At 41.3% G+C, this 19,879-nt stretch overlaps 1 protein-coding gene and 1 long non-coding RNA gene across 2 annotated transcripts; both read left to right on the top strand.

Moving 5' to 3' along the window:
* The first annotated feature begins 10,068 nt into the window (after nucleotides 1-10,068).
* Nucleotides 10,069-16,354, top strand: LOC117554467 (interferon-induced protein 44-like). The gene is made up of 7 exons (XM_034228914.1): nucleotides 10,069-10,361; nucleotides 10,507-10,560; nucleotides 11,164-11,197; nucleotides 11,786-11,930; nucleotides 12,126-12,297; nucleotides 15,938-16,038; nucleotides 16,180-16,354. Exons 4-7 carry the CDS (start codon nucleotides 11,901-11,903, stop codon nucleotides 16,339-16,341), a joined length of 465 nt encoding a protein of 154 aa, XP_034084805.1. The 5' UTR covers nucleotides 10,069-10,361; nucleotides 10,507-10,560; nucleotides 11,164-11,197; nucleotides 11,786-11,900; the 3' UTR covers nucleotides 16,342-16,354.
* A 1,278-nt stretch (nucleotides 16,355-17,632) lies between these two features.
* LOC117554468 lies at nucleotides 17,633-19,111 on the top strand. The gene is made up of 2 exons (XR_004570279.1): nucleotides 17,633-18,032; nucleotides 18,651-19,111. It is a non-coding gene; the product is annotated as an uncharacterized LOC117554468 (long non-coding RNA).
* The last annotated feature ends 768 nt before the right edge of the window (nucleotides 19,112-19,879 follow it).

Raw genomic sequence — 19,879 nt, 5'->3', positions numbered from 1 at the left:
AAACAAAATAACCCTCACTATCCAAGTGGTACAGACTAACGAAAAGGCTAAACTAAATGACCACAGTCAAAATATTATACTACACGAGTTGACCACTGTTAACAGAATTTATACCACACGAGTTAACCACAGTTAACAGAATATATCACACAGACAAAGAGCACGCAGCGAGAGGCTACTGTTCCCATAACAGAGCCTCCAGAGTGATCGTCGGTCACTGGCTTTAAGGCAGCCTGTCCTCCTACAAAAAACGACCAAATAGGTCGATTGTGCAACTCGATTTTGACAGGATAACAACTGGTGACTTCTAGAATTGTGTGAGTAACATTCTGTTTTTAGACTTCTCTGTTTCAGTGTGTGTACTCTGTATACATGCTCTGTAGTTGATCTGACTCAAATTGTGATTTTAAATCTCAAAACCGCTACAGTATCTGTCAGGCAGAAACTTGGGACAACTCATTTGCTAGGGTTACCTTTGATTTAAACATTTGTAGAATACTAAGAGCTTTATTGAGTAGGTGTAACTGTATTAAGGGTTAAACTCATAACTTTATAACTTAGGCTTTAATGTAATTGTAAAACCATTCAGTGCCATTGAAAATACAATAACAACTCAGGAGGGAGGCAGTCTAGATTTCCTTTGAGGGCCACCAGCTGCAGAGAATTAACTAATTAAAGGGGCGTGGCCCCACAGCTGTGATAAATCAGCAATCAGGTGTACATTTTAGGTAACTTTCCTGGAGAAATTAGAGTCCTGCGGGAGTCACGAGGGAGGCAAAGAGGAGGCAAATCCTACTCAGATTGAGCTAAGTATCGCTGGTGTTTTTATTTAGTTTTTTAGCCCCTCATGCTATAATCATGTGTATTTTCTCCATTCCTGTTTATGTGTCTTCTCGCAACTATCACTGGCCCCGTGTATCTCCTAATCGATATAACCGGCCTGCTCTCGTCTATCCCACATGCTCCACTGAGATCCAACATCTAGTTTCAGGGGGCCTGTGGAACTGCCAGTCAGCTGTTCTTAAGGCTGACTTCATCTCTGGCTACGCTTCCCTGCAGTCCCTGGATTTCCTTGCTCTCACTGAGACCTGGATTACTCCATCCAACACATCCACGCCAGCAGCTCTCTCCACAGCATATTCCTTCACCCACACACCCAGACCCTCTGGCAGAGGAGGTGGCACTGGTCTCCTGCTCTCTCCCAAATGGAGCTTTTCCCTCTTCAAGCTACCTAACTTCACTCCTTCCTCCTTTTAATTCCATGCCGTCACAGTAACCCATCCTATACAATTAACCATTGTTGTTCTTGGAGGAATTAGATAATCTCCTCTCACACATCCCTGAAACTGGCCCTCCCGCTGTACTTCTCGGAGACTTCAACCTCCAGACAGGGAAGATATCTGAACTAACATCTCTTTTAACCACCTTTGCTTTCTCACTGTCTCCATCTCCACCAACTCATAAAGCTGGCAATGTCCTTGATCTCATATTCTCAAGGAACTGCATAGTTCTAACCTCTCTGTAAACCCGCTTCACACATCCGATCACTTCTTCATTTCATTCTCTCTACCCCTTTCCAAACATAACAAACTAATCTCTTCTAACTCTGCACCTGTCCGCCGCAACCTTCGTTCCCTCTACCCCTCTACCCTTGCCTCATCGGTGCTCTCAGCCCTCCCTTCCTCTGACTCGTTCCAACTCCTGCCTCCAAACTCTGCTGCAGAAACTCTCCTCTCTACTATCTCATCCTCTCTGGACTCTCTCTGTCCTCTCACATCTCGGCAGGCTCGTCAGTCCCCTCCTGCTCCCTGGCTAAATGACGCACTGCGTGCTAATAGAACCAAGCATGGTTCTATTATCCGTAAAAAAGCACTTTCTTTCAAGATAAGATCCAATCTTCCTATTCCAACCCCAAAAAACTATTTGTCATCTTCTCCACCCTCTTGGACCCCACTAAAGCCCCTTCCCCCTCCTCCCTTCTGTCAAGCGACTTTGTTAACCACTTTGAAAAAAAGGTTGATGATATTCGCTCTTCTTTTTCTGACTCACCTTTACTCACCGCTGGGTCACCAGACCTGCCATTCACCCACACACTAACTTCCTTCTCCCCTCTCTCTCCAAGTGAGGTTCTTACCCTCATTACCTCTGCCCGCCCTACCACCTGTCCTCTGGACCCTATCCCTTCAAACCTCCTTCAGACTATCGTTCCTGATATTCTACCGTTTCTCACCCATTTCATCAACACTTCTCTAACTTCTGGTCACTTTCCAAACAGTCTCAAGGAGGCAAGAGTAAACCCTCTCCTAAAGAAACCCACTCTCAACCCGTCTGATGTTATAAACTACAGGCCTGTCTCTCTTCTCCCGTTCCTGTCTAAAACACTTGAACGCGCTGTCTTTAAACAACTCTCCTGTTATCTCCATCAGAACAACCTTCTGGATCCGCACCAGTCTGGTTTCAAGGCAGGTCACTCAACAGAAACTGCCCTCCTTGCTGTCACTGAGGAACTGCACACTGCTAAAGCAGCCTCCCTCTCCTCTGTCATCATCCGTCTGGACCTGTCTGCTGCATTCGACACGGTGAACCATCAGATTCTCCTTCGCACTCCAAGAACTTGGAGTTTCAGGCTCTGCACTTTCCTTCCTCATCTCATACCTCAAAGACCGCACCTACAGGGTTACTTGGAGAGGGTCGGAGTCCGACCCTTGTCAATTAACTACAGGGGCCCCTCAGGGCTCTGTTCTCGGTCCCTTCCTCTTCTCCCTGTACACAAACTCGCTCGGGTCTGTCATTAGCCCGCATGGTTTTTCATACCACTGCTACGCTGACGACACCCAATTAATTATGTCCTTTCCCCGCTCAGAGACCCAGGTCGTCGCACGCATCTCTGCTTGCCTAGCAGACATCTCTCGGTGAATGTCTGCTCACCACCTCAAGCTCAACCTTGACAAGACTGAACTGCTTTTCCTTCCGGGAAAAAATTGCCCACTCTTGACCTAACAATCAACATTGACACCTCTATTGTTTCCCCGACTCAGACTGCAAGGAATCTGGGTGTGATCCTAGATAACAAACTGTCCTTCACTGCAAACATCGCTGCTACAACCCGCTGCTGTAGATACACTCTTTACAACATCAGGAGGATACGTCCCCAGCTGACCCAGAAAGCGACGCAGGTTCTGGTCCAGGCTTTCGTCATCTCACGCCTAGACTACTGCAACTCCCTCCTGGCTGGTCTACCTGCATGTGCCATCCGACCTCTGCAGCTCATCCAGAATGCAGCGGCTCGTCTGGTCTTCAACCTTCCTACATTTTCCCACACCACTCCGCTCCTCCGCTCCCTTCACTGGCTTCCGGTAACTGCTAGAATCCACTTCAAGGCACTGGTACTAGCGTACCATGCTGTGAATGGATCTGGCCCTTCCTACATCCAGGACATGGTTAAACCATACACCCCAGCGCGTGCACTCCGCTCTGCATCAGCCAAACGGCTCGCTACACCCTCACTGCGAGGGGGACCCAAGTTCCCATCAGCAAAAACACGTGCGTTTGCTATCCTGGCTCCAAAATGGTGGAATGAGCTCCCCATTGAAATCAGGACAGCTGAAAGCTTACACATCTTCCAGCGCAGACTGAAAACTCATCTCTTTCGACTCCACTTCGAGCGATAGAACTATTAACAAAGCACTTATATACTAATAAAGGGCTGGCTTATCTAAAGCCAGTTGAGTAGCACTTGAAATGTTTTAGCTCTATGAAACCTGATGTACTTATATGATTCTGTTTTCTTCAAGTTTGTATCTTGTTGGTCGAACGCACTTATTGTAAGTCGCTTTGGATAAAAGCGTCAGCTAAATGCAATGTAATGTAACATGCCATCACTTGACCCTCTGTCTACCCGCAGGAAACTCACTAGTGACATGTTTTCCAGGCTTAGTCATTGGGTGTGATAGGTGATAGAAAGAAATGCAATAGCCGAGTACAGATAGGCCTTGTGTCTCATAGTACATAGCACTTTGCTCTCTGAGAAACCAAAATAGACATCTGCTAAAAAAAAAGTCACCTCAGCATCTCTCTAATTTTCTATTGGATCCATGGCTGATCCAAAACTGCGCTAAAACTTTTGAACTGGGGAAATCTGGAGTTTCAGCTGGTTTTTCCTGCTTTCGAAAGGATGTGTTATTTACAATTCAACACACCCGACCTGCATCAGGTGCAAATTCTCTCAAAACAAAGGGAAAAAAAGGAAACTGAAACAATGTTAAAACATTTATAAACCCACCTCGGCTCCGCGTGTTCGTTTTGTGAATGGGTCAGATTAACAGAGGAAGAATTCACAGCAACCATTGGTAAGTGTAAAGCTAACCGTTGAGCGGCCCAGACCAAGCAAGGAGGCAGAGGCAGAACGTCCAAAAATATAACCCGACGTGGGCATTTATTAAAATATGAACACATTACACACAGCCTCAATCCTGCTGCTGTTCACGTGAGCCCAGCCTGCAGCCACCAGGATCTCACACACACTCCCTTTTTCTAACAGACAGGAAAACAGAGCCTAAATACCCACACACACTAATCAGCAACTAGACACAGGTGAGGGGGGAGGAGACAACACAGGGCACCAGGTGCACACAATCCTTTAATAAATACTATCTCAATAATTAGTATTTTTAAAATGTGCAAATATGCCATACCAAACGGTACTGTGCAATCACGCTAATAAAGTGCAAAACTGTTCACTAAAGTGCCGAGTTACCAGGCCCGAAGCCGTCAGTTCACAGTGACGAAGTTACCTTCGTCACAGTAAGGTTATAACAAATATGCTGATTTAATGGCAAAAGACACAATAACACAACATCACGAAGTAATCCGGATTACCCCGGCCCTGGTTCCTCCCGCTGGGAAATCTTACTTACTTCGTCTTGGCAGCAGGAGGAAAGAGGCCGGACACCAGGACTCAACAGGAGATATTGTAAAAACAAGGGAGGAGCTGTGTGGATGCTACCCCCATACAGGTCATCTATTGGCCCATATATAAACGATGGGCTTTCGTAGCGTATCAGCCGAGATGATCCGGAAACAGTCTTTTAGTTTGAAGCAAAACAAAACACATCTGGTTCGTATTCCTGCAGCTTCCACACACACACATTATTCAGACTTCTGATAGCATATGTCTATATAAGGGTATTTCCTCTCTGTCCCCTACACTTCTCAATGACAGGGAAGTTTTCACTCCTCATATCTCCAGCTTTTTGTTCATATAAACTGCCACTATTAAATACAAAGTAATTAAGTAAACACATGAATATATAAAAACACACTTCTTATATATCAGATACGCTGTATCAAACTTTCACTTCAAACTTTCAAGTTACTTCAATTTTCCCTCAATTCCCCCTTTTTATCTCATTCTCAAGAGATAAACTTACACAAGGCATTTTGAAACATATCCCCTGTTATTCTTTTCTACTGTGTCCGTCTCCCAACATTGTATAAATCTATCAGAAACTGAGACCCAAAGTACTTGAAATCTTTGGGAACAGAACACCACTTTCCATGGCAGTGAAGGAACCATGAGAGGGCAACCTGAGTGCTAGAAAGCAGTCTCCTTGTGTGGTGAATCATCAACCCCCCCCCCTCAGAGGAATACGCCAACAAGGGCAGCTGATAGGGAGGGGGAGATGCGGCTTTCCCTTCACGGGTGGAACTGATCAGAGAGAAGTAGACTCCTCTGCTGCCTCGACAAGTCCCCCAGCCCGCTGACAGCCGCTTCCGAGTAGTCTGCTGTAAGGATGTCTTCAGAATCCTGCTCCTCCAGTCCACTGATGGCTGCTTCCGAGTATTCCTCCTCTGCGAGGGCCACGTCCGTCTTGATGTCGTCCCCGGTCCTAGCAGGTGGTTTCCCCGCCGCACACTGGCTCCCGTGGTACGAGCTGTCCCCCTTTCCTCCTATGCGGAAGGCATGAGAGGTCCGCTGAGTCACTCGGTCGGGGCCGGAGAGCCTGGGGTTGAGCCACTTTGTCCTGATGACCTTCAGCCAGACGAACTCCGCTGTGTCGGCCTCCTGGGTCCCCCTTTGGCATCACCAACCTGTGTGGAGAAATCTGATACAAATCCCTCAAGCCTATGCTCAGGGCTCCTGGGCCCTCAGAGGTCAACTTCTTCAGTATTCCATTCTGGAATTACATCTCTAACAGTAGCCCCTTGGCCACTGATTCTGCATCTGTGTTACCTGTTATAACTCAATCAATATTAGAAACATGTCAACATCCATCAAACAGTATCTTATCCCCAGATATGGAGCAGGTCAATTCTAAAACTGTCAATCAATGGTCAATGGTCAGATTGAACAATCGAGTTGGGGCAGCAGGTTCCTTTCAGTCCCTAAATGAAAAATGTACATTGTGAAGTTTACACTCCCCCTTTTTACACATGAACTCATGTGTAACCAAAATCCTGTATGGGAAGAAAACCTTCAGGTAATAATGGATTATAAGAAAATACCAAACATTTTTCCCAAATGTACATCCATCATTTCCACAGTAAACACTTCAGTGAAATGAAGTGTTTCTCTTCATCTTTCAGTCCTAAAAGAAACAGATTCTTTAGATTTTAGTTTGAGCTTCACATTTTGCAAACTGCCACTGCCTGTGGGAGTAAAATATCATCAAGTAGATTAGAAACGGGACACAAGTGCGGTTTTCCAACTCTGTGGAATTGTAGGAAACCTCTCATTTCCCACAGAGCCCCAGAATAATGTGTTAGTCCAAAAGCATGCTTGATTAGTCATTGTTTTAAATCATGCAGTTGCACTGATCACATGCAGACATACACTCACATTCCCACTCACACTGTCAGGTTGTAAAGTCAAGTTTGGTCAGGTACACCCCAGAGTCAGTCATTGACAGTGCCTTCTCAAGTTACACTGTCGGTCAGGGTCAAAGGTCAGTTGGTCTCAGTCTTTTTGGCTATGTGTCGTGCTCTGCAGAGACTTTGATATTTCAGCATAGGCCAGTATCCTTTGTCTACAAAAATCTGTCATATATGGAGCGCCATCATTAATTAATTCACGATTACAACTATAATTTTCCAGATATCTCTAACTTTTCATCGGAACAGCTGTTTCCCACATTCCCTGAAAAGTGTTAGCCAAAAAAATGTCACTTCCTTATTGTACTACTACTGCAGTTTATCAACACCTAATCTATATTAATATGTCTAATAGATCTATTTCAGAAACTTGTGCACATAATTATTATCTTGAGTCAAACCATTACTAGGACCTGTGTAGCTTTTCATCGGTCATTATACTCATTTATCTTCAATTCTGGTCTACCTAAAAAACAATGTTAAACTCTTTAGCAGTGTGTGGAACCCCGGGTGTCCGAACATGCGACAATTACTCCCTACTTTTTCAAGGATTTCCTATGGTAATAACTATGGCACAATGGTTAAATCAATACTTTATAGATTGGAATACTATATTTGGCTTGGCACCAGCTCTCCCTTTAACCTTATCCATACAAATACAGATTTGTCTTATAGAGTGGTTCCTAAAATTATCCTTTTAATGGTGATCAATATTGTAACAAATGAGATCAGTACTTTATTCACAGGTGAATAAAAATCTCTTGAAGAATGATTTGTTAACATGATGAAAAGTTTTAAGAATATGGTTCTACTCTGTCATGTCTCCCCCTTTATCCCTCAGTGTGTTTTAGGATGATTCTCATCTTACTTTAATAGTTTCCTCTTTACTGCTATTTTTAATTTACCAATTGATTAATTCATGGTTAATACAACTTATTTTCTTCACTTATTTATCAAGTCAATTCAAGTTCTTTAAACGTGTGCTTATAATAAGTGTGTTTATGTGTAAACTCACTCATTCCCGTTGATTCCCTTCCCCTCTCCTCTGGTTTATCTCAAGCCTTGACCCCGGCCACCTCACATTTTGCTCGACCATCTCCTCTGATTTTGACTCCTCCCCCTTTGTCCATCAGCTGTAACTCTTTGAGGCAGCCATCTGCCCAGCTCCATCTGCAGCCCCCATCATGCCACTGTTCTTGCACTGCTTTGAATTTCATCTCCTCCTTTACAGTCTCTCTGCTGCTTTATGGAGGGCGGATTCTGCTCTCATGTCCCACACTTTGCTCTTGTGCCAAATCTCGTGGCTCAGCTTGGAACTTCATGCCCTGCCTGAGGGACTGATGAGAATAGATCTCTGCCTGTCAGCAAGCTGTTTGGTTCTGGATGCCACAGGTGGAGATAGTTCTGGATGCAGTTCTTATTGTTGTTGTTGGTTCAGCTCTGGTTCTCTGTCCGTTCGATGGAGAAGGAGGAGTCTCTTGGTTGGGATAGGTCTTCTGTCTGCTTGGAGGGTCGGGGTCTTAGCCGTCTGACAGGCAGAGAGAGAGAGCCCAGGTCTCGGGACGCATTACCTATAGAAATTCTAGCACACTGAGGTTAAATAAATCCAACCCTTTCCACTCTGTCTCTTTCTAATCATACTATTTGTCTTAGTAGTTAACTGCCATCTAAACAACACAATTAATGTCTCCTAATGATATTACAAAAACTCCCTCTAATCGTTTCGTCCATTGTGACATATTTACAAACTAAGTTTTTCAACACCCACATGTGTCCAGCATCGCATATCTCACACACTATGAAAGAACCTCCCTGTACTTCAAAATCCCACTGCTTGGTCAGAACAATAGTAAACCTGCAGAGCACACTAATCAGATCACAGTAATGTAATTTGACCCAAGTGTAGGACTATGTCGTTCCTAAAAATGTTAGCAAACACCAAACTCCAACTACAACATTTATAGATAAATTGATTTAGCAAAATGAAATCTTATGTAATTCAAAATGTGACAAAAGAACAATGATTTGTCTTACACAAGATTGTGGTCTAACAGAATGACTCTTGACCTCATGGGGTCAAATAACTTGGATGTGGATCATCCTGAACATGTGGCCTGAAGAACAAAAGGACCTCTTAACATTAACACAATGGACTCTCAGAGATGAGATCTAGCCATGAGGTGGCTGACTTTAAAATGAACTGTGACATATAAACCACATGCGTGTGGGTACATTATAGTTTAGAAATATAACACAAAACAACACTACATTAAAACAATAACCACTCAAATGAGCCTTGGTGAAAAGCATGAAAAACAAAACAACTTAATCTACTCTCATTGTTCGTGTACATCTTTACTCCAACTATTTCACCATCTAGTATGCCAACTAGCTTAGCAGTATAGCACTGGCCCCATGTGACTGGGGGAAGGGGAGGGGAACACTCAACACATGCGGATAAAAACCACACTGCTTGGAGACTGAGTTCAATACAAATTAAACCATACGACTTGTAGTCTGGCTTCAATAAAAAATGTAACCAGCCAAGGCCAGTTCATAACACTTAGAGCTGAACTTCACTGTTGTATGATCAATACAACTCCTAAATAACATTACAATATATATTTCTTACCGTGAGTTTGTTATCTAATGTTTAACAAATTCTCCTCTTTCTATGTCTAATCTAGGTGGAATAATCCACTATTATATTTAGAATCAAACCTTAACCTGCATGTACTTCATATACTCAGTAAACCTCTTTTTACTTTCCCTCAACGTTACGGTATGCAATTAAGTTCCTCTGAAATATAAGTAAGTAAAATTCTCAGTTAATGACAAATACCACGAAATTCACAATGCAATGCAATAGTAACAATCCGTTCTCAAAACTTCTCATAAAAACCACAATGTGACGTAACTGTGTCCCGCAAAAACTATGCTAAAAACAACAAATTATAGTTTCTTATTTATTTAAATATCTACCACCTCAAATCACACATTGATCTATTAATTTTCAATGTTATTCACTCCAACTTCAGATCACTCGTTGATTATGCACTCCTTGTTTTCAATTCAACGCTCAGCAGCCATTTTTCAGGCATTAGAGAAGAGAGCAAACAGGAGAGAGAAAAAAAGGGGGGGGGGGGATACTCTCACAGACACCCCGGCTGGAGCAGGCATTCCAGGGGAAGGGGGGCTTTCTTGAAACAAGAATGACTTCGTATTTTTTTTTTATCTGACTAAGGCTATTCTATGTTCAATAATATATTCTATTCATTCACAAGCACATAAATATATCCTCCACGCTGTCTGTTCAGCTTTTAAGATGCGATATTTCTTTCAACAGAATGGGCGTTAAACTCAACAGAACAAGACAGTGAGAAATCCGTTAATTTCAATGGCTTTTGAAGTTCGCGTTTCTGCTCTTGGATTTTTTACAGATAATTCACCTCCAACTCCTATGAGGATTCAACAACTACTGACACATTAAGGTAACTATGTCTCTAAATTCACAAGTGATTAGTGATTGTGAACTAATTTTAGCCACTTCTTATTTTCCCCAAGAAACGTTGGTCAAATTATATTGCCCAAGTAGTGAAAAAGAAACTTGAAAAAAGCATTTTCTTTCAATTTCAGAGTCATTACTTGAGGTAAACATCACCACTTCTTTTCACGGACATTTCAGCTGAGGTAAGAAGTTTTATTATATTTTTTAATATAAATGATATTAATGTTTGATGATGACCTAAGGGTGGAAGAAAACAATTAAGGAAATGCAGTCTAACTAATGCAATATCTAACCAATGCTCTCACATTGGCTTAATGCAAGTACTGTAAAGTAAATGTTGTGTAGCAATTTTACTTTTTTTCAATTGTATGTAAAACATGTAAACTCTTCCAGCTTCTTTTTAGTTTATCTATGTGCTTTTCACTTAAAAACACATAATTGTTCATATATTCTCTGCAAAAATGTTTACATATTCATAAATAATTAATCATTTGCTTGTGCAGCACACTTGAGTCAGTTCTGTGAAAGGTTGCAAGACATCTGAATTTACAAATAAATAATGTGAAATATTCTGACTCAAATATCGTGTTGATAAGGTTTCTTCAACAATATCTCATTGAAGTCATGAATTATTTTTACTAACCTTCTTCTCCGAAAGGTAATACTCAAAATATTTCAGAACATTGCTTAAAATTATAAATAAAAAGAACCCTTTATTCGTTTGTTTAATGTTTCCTAAAAATGGAACTCGTGTATAACTGCAACATCTGTACTTTACTTTTCAGTTTTACCTAAAGAATGGAGGAGCGTGCCTTGGGGGTGAGAGATTATTTAATCTGTGGTGTCTCTTTGGTTTAGTGCCTTTATTCAACTAACAATTTTTTAATGCAAAACTATGAACCTGCAATCTCCTTTGTTGATACTGACCTTTGTTATGCCATATTGTATTTGTTGGCAGTTTTTTTCAGTTACATGGTGGTTTAAAATCTCGGGTATCTGTTACACCATATGCAAAACTGATAATAATATTAAAGTAACATTTGATCTAATCTTAATCTAAAATAGTTTTTATTGATCAGAGACAAAGAACGAGACCTAAAGTTTGTGAAGGAATATCAGCCTCATGATAAGGAGGTCCAGCTCAGATTTATGCTTTATGGACCTTCTGGTGCTGGCAAGTCCAGCTTCATCAACTCTGTGGAAAGTGCTTTACGAGGCGAAATATCTGATCGAGCTAAAACAGATGCAATCTCTTACGGGAGCTTCACCACACAAGTATGAATCATGAATGTCATACATTATAACAATTTTTCTTTAAAAAGTTATTTTTTTATGTTGTTGAGTTTTACAAATTCTGTAGTGTATAGTTTCTCATTACAAGGCATGTTCATTTTTAACAATACAAAGCATACCATATCCAAAAAGGAGGACCAGGGACATATTACCCTTTTGTCTTCAATGACGTCATGGGCCCGAGAAGGATGCAGAAAGAGGAACTTGTGTAGAAGATGTCAAACTGGCCATGAAGGGACACGTGAAGAATGGTTACAAGGTACAACTGAATTCATTAATCTTTTTCCTATGTTGCAAATGTGTTAGAAATGCAATCCAATGTTCTGTTTCTACTAGCACAATTTCATTCACATGAAATATAGAAAACTAACAAGGCTATATAAGAAACCACTGTACTGTGCTACTACTTTGCATGCCAAATTATTTTCTTGTTTACTTTTACATTGTTTTCCAGTTAAATCCTTTCTCTACCTTGTCTGAGGATAAACAAGACTACAACAGTGACCCCTCTCTAAATGACAGAGTTCATGTTCTGGTTTGCATCATCTCCGCCAACACAGCACAATTCCTGACTGGTGATTTTGTGAAAAAACTGAGGGAAGTCAGACTTGCAGCCAGAGACATGGGTAAGGGCTTGGCTTTTACAATTATTATTTTTTTATTTAACCTTTATTTAACCAGATAAAAAGCATTGAGATAAAATCTAATTTGCAATGCTGACCTGGCCAAGAAGGCAGCAACGTTACACATAACACATAACACAAACATATAAAATACAGAGAACATAACTAAGAAAACAAAAGACGAAAAAGCAGTCACTACATTGTGCACATTAGGACAGTAAGAAAGGTGCACTACTTATTACTGCAAGAGCAGCTGGTGGTAAGGACCTCAGACAACTTCAACTTAAAACATGCTATTGAGACAAGTGCCCTCAGTTTGAGGTGTGATTGAAGGTCATTCCAAGACCAAGGACCATAATAAAAAAGACTCCTTTTCCCAGCCTCAGTCTGCACAGCAGGTACCTGGAACCGTATCCAGGCACTGGATCTGAGGTTGTAAGAGTCACAAACTGGAGCAAATCTGGCACATATGTACAGTGGAAGCTTACCTAAAATGGCTTTATACATTAATAAAAACCAATGCTGCATCCTACGCATACTAAGTGAGGACCATCCAGTTAGGCTATACAGTTTGCAATGATGAGTCCTATATATACACTTATTGTTTAGGTGTCTTTTAATAAGCAGGTAGTCATATCATTAGCTAGAACTAGCTGGATCTGATCGATATGGACATAAACGCGAGTGAAGTCTAATCTGACGGGAGAGAGAGATCAGCTGCTGCTGACGAGTCGACACGCAGCTCTGCATGATCAGCGGTGAGCGAACAAAACACACACTTCAGGTTAGAATATCACACGTAGCTATTTTAATGACCTCTCAAACTACCTAAACAAGTTATAGATATGTTTAGTTTCACTGTCGGGTCACTCATTACTGATCAGCGAGCTGCATGATACTGACGGGCTGTCAGGAGAGGGAGAGAGCGCTCCGTTTATTATTCCCGTGTTATTGTAAGTTACTGTTCACTTTTGAATAATGTAGTTAATCTACTATAATTAGTTTAATATTGAATCATATCAATTTGTTTTAAAGCTCAATAAATAACAAAGAAGACCTTTGACCGGCACTTTTCTCATTTTGTCCGGAAGATTTAAACTTTAACGGACATGTTGACCGGCGAAAAAATATTCTAACGGGAACTTTGGTGTCGGGGCAATGTTAGTAACTGTAGGGTGATTACTGAATTGTAAAAGTAGCGCTACTCCGTTACCGACAAAAGTAATATTATTACAGTAACGCATTACACCCAACTCTGGTCATCAGCATACATATGATAGGTAGAAAATTGCATCTGATTACAAATATTGTTTACATGTAATAAAAAGAGCAAAGGCCCCAAAAAAGAGCCCTGTGGAACTCCCTTCTTCAAGTTGACAGGGTCAGAGACAGTACTACCCAACCTGACGCATTGAGTACGGTTGGTTAGATAACTCTGAAACCAGCAAATGGCATTATGACCGAGACGAGACATCAACATAACATTAGACATAATGTGGTGATCTTCAGTGTCAAATGCTTTGGCTAGGTCAATAAACAATGCAACACAAACAGATTTGTTATCCAAAGCAGCCTTAATATCGTCTAAGACTTTCAGACTGGCAGTCACAGTACTGTGCTTTGATCTGAATCCAGATTGCATAGGGTTAAGGATGTTGTGTGAATTTAAAAAAAGTTTTAGCTGAGTCGAAACTAGGGACTCAAGAATCTTTGATAACACAGAAAGATTTGAGATGGGACGATAGTTATTCAACTCTGTGGGATCACCAGCTTTCAAGAGGGGCGATACCAGAGCTTGCTTCCACACAGCTGGCAGTGTGTGAGTGGACAGGGAGAGATTACAAATATCAGTTACTGGTTGTGCTATAATCTGAGCTGCAATTTTTAAAAAGAACAGGTCGAGGCCGTCAGGCCCGGCAGACTTTTAGGGTCAATTGAATGCAAACCCTGTAAGACTTCAGAGACCGAGAAATAAGCTAAATCAAAAACAGGGGAGTTCATCTCTTAACTAGGGCTGTGAGTACGACCATTTAGAGAGTCATGACTTTGCTCATCAAAAATGTGACCAGCCTTTTTGAAGTGAGCATTGAAAGCATTAGACATACCATCTGAATCTGAAATAAAAGAATCACTGACCTTCAGTTTTTGTGGGAAACTAGAAACCTTCTTGTTCTGAAGTGATTTAATTGTTTTCCAGAACTTGGAATGGTCATTAAAACAATCAGTGGTTAAGCTCAGATAGTAATCAGCTTTAGCTTTTTTAATAAGGGCTGAACATTTATTTCTGAGGACACGAAAAAGAAGCCAGTCATCACTAGTGTTAGACTTTCTAGCTAAGGACCATTGCTTATTTCGATCATGAATTAGATCAGACAATTCTCTAGTAAACCATGGAGTGTTCCTATTCTTAACTCTGAATTTTCTAAGGGGGGCATGTCTATTAATAATCGATAAAAAGTGATCAATAAAAAATTGGACGGCAACATCGACAGATGGAATTAACGCTATGAAGTGCCATTTAACCTCCGCCAGATCGTGTAGGAAAGCCTGCTCAGAGAAGTGTTTGAAGCAGCGCCTGAGCACAATAAGGCCCTTGGCTTTGGGCAATTTAGTGCTCCTAACGCAAGCAATAGTGCAATGGTCACTGATATCATTAGGAAAAACACCAACACATACTTATGAGCTGCATTTGTTAGAATGACATCTATAAGGGTATCGTTATTGGGTTTGGCAGGGTTTATTCTAGTGGGACTATCAATAAGCTGAGTTAAGTTCAAAGAATCACAAACCTGCTTAAACTGTGAATATTTATCACTCAACCAGTCCCAATTTAAATCACCCAATAATATGATTTCAGAAGAAAACGTAGACAACAATTCAGTAAGGCTAGTAGTTGCATCCATGATGGCCGATGGAGGCCTATAACAGCCAATAACAGTGAGAGGAGCATTTGCTATAGTTATTTGAACTGCTCGCAACTCAAATTGCCTTGGAATTGAAATTGAGTGAAGGACTGAGCACTGTAGTTTCTCAGCAGTGTATATTGCAACACCACCAGCTCTGCCCTTACGATCTGCTCTGAATACATTATATCCATCAATGTGAATAACAGTGTCAGTGACAGACGGTTTTAACCAGGTTTCAGAAACTACAACAATATCAGGCTTAGCAACTAAAAACCAGGTCTTGAAAACATCTCATTTGGGCACTAGGCATCTAGCATTAACATGCAGAAAACCCAATCCTTGCCTGCAGATAAACTCATTCGGAGTTGGCAAATGTTGCAAGGAAGCAGAGAAACACTCAGGACCAGGGTTAATGTTAACGTTACCAGAGAGTAATAGCAGTAACAATATTAACAGTCTGGAAGATGATTTTTTCACATGGGCTCTGGACGCGTCACTCCTCAGGGGGGCGGGGCTGCTCCGATCCTTCGATATTAGCGAGTCCAGAGCGAGTCAAAAGGGCATACGGAAGAGCGCATTTCGTGCCATGAAACGTCAGATTTTGGTAAAAACTATCCGATGGAGTCAGCGCCCCAGAGGTTCCACCATCCGAAACATTTATAATGAATGTTATCAAAATAAAATAACCATACCAACATTATTTTTGTTTGAATCTTGATTCTGCTCTGTATTGGCAGGGATGCCCGAAATTGCTATTCTCACCAAAATTGATGAAGCCTGTCCAGAGGTCGACAAGGAAATACAGAACGTGTATAAGAGAAAGTACCTGAAGAAAAAGGTACGTTTATATCTGTATTTCAGTTTTTAGAGAGCTGTAATTAAGATTGGAATATCATTTTTTTTACACTGTTATATTTTAACAGTAAATGTTCCTTCGATCAGCACTTTCATTTATTGAATGTCAAATTGTAATATGTAGATTGAGGAGTTGAGTGCCGTGCTGGGTTTCCCACCAAGCTGCATCTTTCCTGTGAAGAACTACCACTCAGAGATTGACACAAAAGATGGCACTAATTCACTGATACTGAGCGCACTGAGACGGATCATTACATCTGCAGGAGACTTTGTCAACCATCTGTAAAACTACATTCTGCTGAGGCAGATCTTGTTGTTATAACAACATGTAACAAGTCTGTCTGGAATGATAATTACATAAAGTGGGCAATCTAGCTTTAAGGTTTTCATTTGCAGCCTGTAATACATCATATCTATACTATACCACTACGTTGCTGAGTAAAGTATGAAACGGCTTTCTTTCTCATGTATTTGAGTCTATGCATTATGATGTTTTTAGGCCAATCTTGTTTTTATATCACCATGTGAAATGTCAGTGGGGGAACAGGAATCATAATTACATAAAGTGTGCAATATGGTTTTTAGGTTTTCATTTGTAGTCTGGTATGCATTGTATGTAAGGGATAGTGTGCAACGAGGCGAATATTAATGTGCTTTTGCTTCCACTAAGAAAAAATAGGCCGTTCTATTTTGTATATGGCTTCGCCCTCTAAGGCTATCGCTATTGGGTAATCCCCCTGCGCAGCACTGAAAACGTGTAGTCCACGCCCACCCGCAAGGTGGGCCCCACCCTCGGGCCTCCTTCCGGTATAAATAGGAAGGAGGCCCGGCCGTGGGCCCTTCTCACTTCTCTTATTTTTCATTTCCTCGCTCCTCGGTCTCGGTCTCACCGGAAGTTGATTTGTCTGCGCCATCTTGAGTAGCGTCCCAATGGCCTTATTTTTGCCGGAGGACCGAGGAGCGATAATGGAGGAGCTATAACCGAGGAACCACCAGACCATCCTTCGATGAAATCCTCAGACACTCGCCCCGCCCCCTTACTGTGTATCGCGCACTGATTGGACGATGCAGTGCATGCACTGATCTGATGCTTCTTAACATGAGCAGTTTCCCAGCGGAGTGAAGAAAACACATGAACCTCACGAGAGTCACTCCTCAGTTTATACCGTGTTTTGTTTCAATTAATGTATCATTTAGTTACAAATGATATATCTGAACAACAAAGTGGTCAAAAATCATTTTCTTCATTTATTGGAAACATTTTCATGATCGCTTTTTTCAATACATTTTAAGAATGGCGTTTATCTTTTTTGAGAATGATTTCTTATTTTATTTAATGTATTTGGGTCTACAACAGATGATACACATGTTTGTGTCAGTAAATGTGTACTAACAGAGGCGGGGGTGTGTGTGGAAATAACGGGGACAGAGCTGCTGTCAGACGATCAGCTGTGCAGCGTCATCACAAACGGTCGTCGCTTCACGTGACGCTCCGGAGGAAAGGACGTCCCATTGCTCTTAAAACTCATTTCCCTGCTTCTCGTAGTTTCCTTGCATCTCTCCATGCTTCCCTGGTGGGAGGGACTAGTCACAGGGAAACGACGCAAGTGAGGGACGCAAGGAATCGATTTAACCGAAGTGAGAAGGGCCCCATTTAACCGAAGTGAGAAGGGCCCCGTGTCTCAATTCATGGCTTGCATACTTCGAAGGGTGCATTCGTAGACCGCTTACGTCACTTCCGCCGAAAGAAGGCTGTCCCAATTTAAAAAAAGACGAGACTCCTCCGAATGCGGCCCACGAATGCAGCCTACTTTTCCCCAATTTGAAGGATACATCTGATGTACACTCCGCGGCCTACCATATCCCAGGGTGCAATGCGCGCAGGGAAGAGGGAGTTTTTTTCAAATGAAATGGCTTCCGGTCTCCCCAGCAGAGTGGATTTAAAAGCACCAGCGAGCGGAGGAATCACTAATAAATGTGAGTATTGGGTTTTAACTTACTTTAAATTAACTGACGTCCCACATGTCAAACCCAAGGGGCATTAAGTTATACTTTATATTACATAAATAGACCAAAGTGAAAACATTTAGACCGGTATAGCCTACAGTACGGTGGGATTTATAAAACGCTACCCTGACGTGTAGCTGCTGTTAGCTTTATTTATTTCTCTGACATGTTCCAATGTTTTACTGTTTATTAAACTTTGGGACAACATTACACCCTTTGTATTCAGCTCATGCTGCTTTGAGGTAGAGCAAAAGAAAAGCCTATTTTCAATATTTCCACCAGATTTGATCATCTTTTATTTAGGTTAAAGTGTATTTAATGTATCCTGATCCCATAATAATAATAAGACAATCACAAATAGACAGCAGCCTTTTGCTTGATGTTAGTTTGTGCTGTCAAAGGGATGCACGTGTGACTGTCATTTCATCTCTTTAGTTTTTAAAAAACCAGAACAGTACATTTAAATTATCCTTTAGGGATTGTTTGTCTGAAATGCTGAGTTACATTTTGCAATAATACTTCTGCAACCCTGTGTTTAATATGATTAATTCACTTTTTTATTTTTCTCTTGTTTTTCTCTGTAATTAGGACAATTCTGGAGAAATGGATCTGCTGGAGAAGGACCCCTAATCTGAAAAGTGCACAGCGGATCATCAGGACAGAGCTCCATCCACCTGGACCCCCCGAGGAGCTGGAAAAGGACCCCTAACCCCAGCGGATCATCAGGACAGAGCTCCATCCACCTGGACCCCCCGAGGTGCTGGAGAAGGACCCCTAACCCCAGCGGATCATCAGGACAGAGCTGCCATCCAGCTGGACCCCCCGAGGTGTTGGAGAAAGCAAAGCGGCGATCAGGAACATCCTCCACCCAGACCTCTGCTTACTGCCGTCCTACAGACTTGTGTCTTACTTTCAGAATTTGATTTTGTATGTGTCCTTTCTTTTAATAGATATCTAACGATTATGGCTTGAGTCTGTCTGATTCCCCAAACAGCTGCTTCTATATACTTGCTGCACATATAATACAAATAAACAACTCCATAAACACACTTTTGCTGATATTTGTGTTACTGCTGGTGATGTTAAATAACATGATTGATTTCCTCTGTCTCAATGATGAAAGTTATAATAATAGAAGACATGAAGCTGCAGAAAGAGGATGGATATATTCTTACCTCTACTTTGTGATAAGATGAAAATACAATATTAAATTGTAATTGTTAAACACATTGTTTATTTCATTTACTGAGGTTTAAACCATTATTTACAACATGTGTACATAAGCAGTGGAATAATAGGTTATCTCTAGGTCATTAATCTGTCTTCAGTTTAATTTAATTAATACAAAAAAAGGTCATAGAACATTTTTAATTGTGTATTTCAGCAGAGCGAGGGGTCACGGTGCTGCTGGACCTGGAGGTGCTGACCTGGGGTCAGCGGGACATCATCTGGGCAGGGTTAGGGGAAGAAGAAGAATATAAACTGTTATAATCACAGCTATTAAGATTAGAATACTACTATTGTTGACAATCAATCTATACAACATGCTTTTGTTCATTTAAAAAAACATTGTTTTATTAGTAGGCCTACAGAAAAATTAAGACTATATATAATATATATATAATTTTCTTGTTAACTTACTAATGTAACATTACTGGGGGCTAAAGGAACAGCTTCATCGTATTTACCTGGCCATGGTCCTCTTTAATTCATCGCCGACGGTGATCTCCAAAAAAAAGTAAAGTTTCTGGATCCTTTTCAGCTGAGTTAGAATTTGCTAGCAGGCTGCTGGAGCAGCGCAACTGAACAGCACGTAT

The sequence above is a fragment of the Gymnodraco acuticeps genome, unplaced genomic scaffold (assembly GCF_902827175.1).
Source record: "Gymnodraco acuticeps unplaced genomic scaffold, fGymAcu1.1, whole genome shotgun sequence".
Taxonomy (NCBI): domain Eukaryota; kingdom Metazoa; phylum Chordata; class Actinopteri; order Perciformes; family Bathydraconidae; genus Gymnodraco; species Gymnodraco acuticeps.
This window is presented reverse-complemented; position numbering and strand designations above follow the sequence as displayed.